General features: G+C 38.0%; 1 protein-coding gene across 1 annotated transcript; it reads left to right on the forward strand.

Moving 5' to 3' along the window:
- The first annotated feature begins 681 nt into the window (after positions 1-681).
- Positions 682-4430, forward strand: LOC101852485. Its single transcript, XM_005101041.3, has 2 exons — positions 682-964; positions 1721-4430. Exons 1-2 carry the CDS (start codon positions 690-692, stop codon positions 1896-1898), a joined length of 453 nt encoding a protein of 150 aa, XP_005101098.2. The 5' UTR covers positions 682-689; the 3' UTR covers positions 1899-4430.
- Positions 4431-4753: the final 323 nt, after the last annotated feature.

A 4753-nucleotide genomic window follows, 5' to 3' on the forward strand; every position in this document is an offset into this window, starting at 1 on the left:
CACACACACACACACACACACACACACAAAACATACGCACACGTACACATGATATGCAGCTCGTTTTGCAGTGCTCCCTGCTGGACTGTACTGTCAAGTTGAGTCTACTCACCCCGATATTGTACGTAAATAGAAAACAAAAAGAACACGATCCTAAAGCACTTCTCCTTTTACGCTGGATTCGGCTTTTCTGTTGGATGCGTCTTACTTTTGCTTGGAAAAATCTGTTCAGAGTTAAAATTAAAAGTAAAGTTTCGTCGGTGATGGGCCTATAATTAGAATTAATTGTGTTCTAATGGATATTTTTCTGATGAACCGTTTTTATTGCTTGTTTGTAGTTTGCTTGCTTCCTTTTCTTCGTCTTTTGGCAGTATTTCATTTCGTTTCATTTTGGAATTAGGCTTAGGCTACTGCCGTTCTTACTCTCCAGCTTAGGTTTCCTTTATAATCTTAAACATCACTGTCCCCGTTGAAATGCCATTCCTGGGTTATTGTGGTTTTCTTAAGCTTGTATATTCTTTGTCTCTAATGCAAAAGAGAAAAAAAGCGAAACAGTTTCAATAACAGAAACAATCAATCCATTACTTAAATATTCTTGATAACCTCCAATCCCTTACCGTTTCCAGACACTTCTTCTATTCTTTTATAAATTTTTTTTTTAAATTCTCCTTTCAGCCCAGATGCCCTCTATGCTGGGCACAGGTATGCCAGGTGCTATGGCCGGTATGCCAGGTGCTATGGCCGGTATGCCAGGTGCTATGTCCGGTATGCCAGGTGCTATGTCCGGTATGTCAGGTGCTATGTCCGGTATGTCAGGAAACAAGGCTCTGCCCTTGCCACCTAACCAGGCCCAAATGTTGTGGCAACAGTTCTTCCTATACCGCATGATATTCGGAGATGCTGCGGCCAGAATGATTATGGCCGACAGACTGGCTACCATGATGGGAGGAAATCTTATCAGCAGGTACAGCCTTTTCTCGTATTAAATGTTTCGGAACTGTTGACCTTTATACTGACGGTGGAGGTGTTGGGGCTGTAAGTGGTGGAGGTGGAGAGGTTGGAAATGATTATGATTATGCTGCGATGATGATGATGATGATGATGATGATGATGATGATGATGATGATGATGATGATGATGATGATGATGATTTTTTTTCCGTTTCCTTAATGGGCCTGACGGACTTCACGAAGAAATTTTCGAGCGAGAGCGAGGCTCTTTTTCGGCTCCTTTGTCAATATGCTTAGCGGCACCTCCACCCGTCCAAATAACTCCATTCGAATTACCATTGTTCCTGGACATTCAAACATATGTTTGATATCCTCTTTGGCGAGTAGAGGTGAATCTTTGCAGTGACCTGATGATGATGATGATGATGATGATGATGATGATGATGATGATGATGATGATGATGATGATGATGATGATGATGATGATGATTTTTTTTTGTATCATGTTCCTGACGAAGCCCTTTACCGGGCGAAACGTTGAACCTTTATTAAATTTGAAAACTCTACAAGTCTCAACCCTGTTTTATTCCCTGATACTTACAATGATGATGATGATGATGATGATGATGATGATGATGATGATGATGATGATGATGATGATGATGATGATGATGATGATGATGACACTTGCTCCCATCGATACTAACAAGCACATACACGCGCATACACACGACATTCCATAAAACGCTTCATCCTCTGGATTATTTCAGGTACTACGCCGGCGAGTATTTCGACACCCCCGACTCCTGGTGGCTCACCTCATCCCTGATGAACAGGAACCAGAACCAAGCTGGAGTGGGCGCGACTTCCGGAGCAGCCAACGTGCCAGGAGCTGCGCTTCCGGGAGTCGGCGCTGCTCTCGCTGGGGCAGGCGCTGGGTCCATCTAAAAATAACATTTCGGAACCGTTAGACTTTGACATCCACTTTGTTTTTTGTTTTTTTACTGCAGTGTCTAATTTATTAATCATGTTGGATTTTCTTGGTTTTTTCATGAACCAGCAGTGAAGGCGATATGAGTGGGGAGTGCTCGGTTTGATTGATGATTTTGATGAAGCCAAAAATATGTGTTCATTGTGGTTTTTCATTCCTATCATTATACATATTTGATGTGAAGAGTTCGATCTGATAATTCATCATAGATACAATTTGAAATCACATTGTTCTTTTTTTTTAAAGGATAACAAGGGAACCGTATGACACGTATGTCAAATTTGATCATATAAACACCAGTCTTTATTCAGTGAACATGTATATTCATAATTATTATTAATAGTATTCATAGCAGTTTTTCCTCCATAAATACAAAACAACTATGCGTTTATATAACTCTCTCTCTCTCTCTCTCTCTCTCTCTCTCTCTCTCTCTCTCTCACACACACACACACACACACACACACACACACACACACACACACTGTGAACATTGAAAAAACAGAATCCTATGCCAAAACTTCTCACAAAACCTGTTTTCACGCACAGATGACGCATTAGCTCCTACTCTTCTCATTTGATAACAAATCCAATCTCCACCATTCAAACCAAAGCGCATTTTAAAGTTTTTGTTTGCTTGTTTGTTGATTTCATCAAATTGTGGGTATCTGCATGAGTCATTTCTTTCGTAAATTTATCAAAAAATATTCATCATGTCAACTTTCTTTTCCGTATTAACATTATAACCAGGTTTGGTGAGACATCTTTTCTCTCCAATTTGCTCAAAGGTCTTTCCCGTCACAAGATTCATGTTGTTGTTGTTCTTGTTGATCTTGTTGTTTTGTTTTTTAACCCTGAATACAATATTTTTTCATTTCATTTTCATTATTACTTGTTATGACTGACTTCATCATATCACACATCGCAGCACAAACACAAATTTAGTATCGTACAAATCACACACAGGAAAAGCAGTATCAATATTATTAAGATCAAGAGCCAAGTTGTGTGACGGTGCGTTCTCTTAGCAGGTTTGAAGAAAAGAGGCAGCTTTATGTCTTTCAATCTTGACGTCAAGTCATTCAAATGCTGTCCAATGTTACAAGGTTTCGCGTAGTTCTGAATAGATTTATACATGACATTCATATCCAGGATTCTAGTGGGAACGCTCTGCCATAAGACATGCACTTTAAAAGGTCACCTAGTCTGTTCGGCTTGTTTTTCTCTGTGTACTGCTGTGTCTCGATATAGCTGGGATGACTCAATGTTAACCATATTATTAAACTTGAAGAAAGTACTTTTGCCGGAAAGAAATTTTATACGCCCCTTTAATACAATGTATCAAGTTAAAAGAAACACGCTTTCAATGTCGCGACTTTAAATCGGATTTGCTTCTAACCTCTAGAACTATTTTACATAGTAAGATTAGATCTACATATTTCATATCGAATAAATAACTATGTCTTGTGAAAGGGCTTAACTTAGTGTAACGAGAACAAGCTTATTTGTGGCTACTGAAGTCGACAGACACCACTTCTCCGTCCTCGGCAGTACAAGAAACATGTTGTTCTTTAGGAAGAGCTATTCGAGTTTATACACTGCAGAGCTCTTCTTAGTTCTTGACACTGTTTTCACTGTCTTCTTTTCATGACTCTATCATTCCTTCCAAGGAAAGTGTGAGCTTGAACTCGCCGTCTACTTTATAAGTAGGCCTTATAATTATTTTGCTTAACACTTTTAGCTCGGTAAAGCAGCAGGGTATCAGACATTCAGAAACAGTTCGCTTGCGATCGGTAATGAATCTTATAATTTACATGTATTTTGAAGTCATATGTACTGTATGTCTGTATCTATCTGTAGATGGATGTTTATGTGAATATGAACACATGTGATATTATGTGTGTGTTTGTGTGTACAAGTACCGATATGTTTACACATTCACCCACAAGCTTGAGTACGTTTGTTTTTTTACTTTGTGCACTTGCTTTTAAATGTATTTTTAGTTCGAATGTGTGGATTTTTTAGTGTAAAGTAGTACGATTTGGGGGAATGTGACAAGGTAGGCGTTCAAAAGCTAAATATTAAAATTTGTGTAGACGATACTGTGTACCTTTATTTTGTACGTTCTTTAGAAACGCTTTGCAATATATGTCATTCTTTTGTGATTTCATGAGATTGAGAAGCTGTTGTTTACAGTTCCCCTAAGGTCAAAAGCCGTATCGGTACTAAAAATCACGAGATACTTTTTTGTCACTTCGTACTAAATAAGTGAAGAATATATTGTAGGTAATATTATCTTTATCTTCGGCGTCTGATGACATAAAAGGTTGTGAAGAAAGAGAAAACCAAAATTTAGCCAAGGGCTGGAGGAAAATGGGTCTATTTAGTACAGAGATAATTTGATTTTTACAGACCTGTACTCTTTAAAAAAATCAGGTCTGTTTCATTGCAATCGTATGTAATGTAAATAAAGCAAACAAAATACTTTACCTCTCTCGTTTGAGTTGTTTCATTAAAGCCAGTATGTTTAAACAGTACAACATTAAGCTGTTGTGTACAGAAATAATGACAGGAGTTATTTTTTCGTTTTTGTTTGCTTTTTAAAAAAATGTTACTAGTCTCTCTCGCTTCCAGCCTCCTTTCCATCGGTCCAGCCCCTTTGAGTAAAAAAGAAATAGTGGTGATCGTCCAATAGATCTTGGATGTCATAATCGTGCAGTATCATAACCAGCGCAAGATACTGGTATCAACACTATGTAAGTAAAATTCAGGCTAAGATAGATAGATAGATAGATATATATATATATATATA

The sequence above is a fragment of the Aplysia californica genome, unplaced genomic scaffold (assembly GCF_000002075.1).
Source record: "Aplysia californica isolate F4 #8 unplaced genomic scaffold, AplCal3.0 scaffold00269, whole genome shotgun sequence".
Taxonomy (NCBI): domain Eukaryota; kingdom Metazoa; phylum Mollusca; class Gastropoda; order Aplysiida; family Aplysiidae; genus Aplysia; species Aplysia californica.

Bases quoted from the DNA above. Each gene is read 5' to 3' on its own strand.
- LOC101852485 (XM_005101041.3), top strand. From the start codon at position 690: ATGCTGGGCACAGGTATGCCAGGTGCTATGGCCGGTATGCCAGGTGCT. The intron at 965-1,720 runs GTACAGCCTTTT...GGATTATTTCAG, and splicing joins GGAGGAAATCTTATCAGCAG to GTACTACGCCGGCGAGTATT.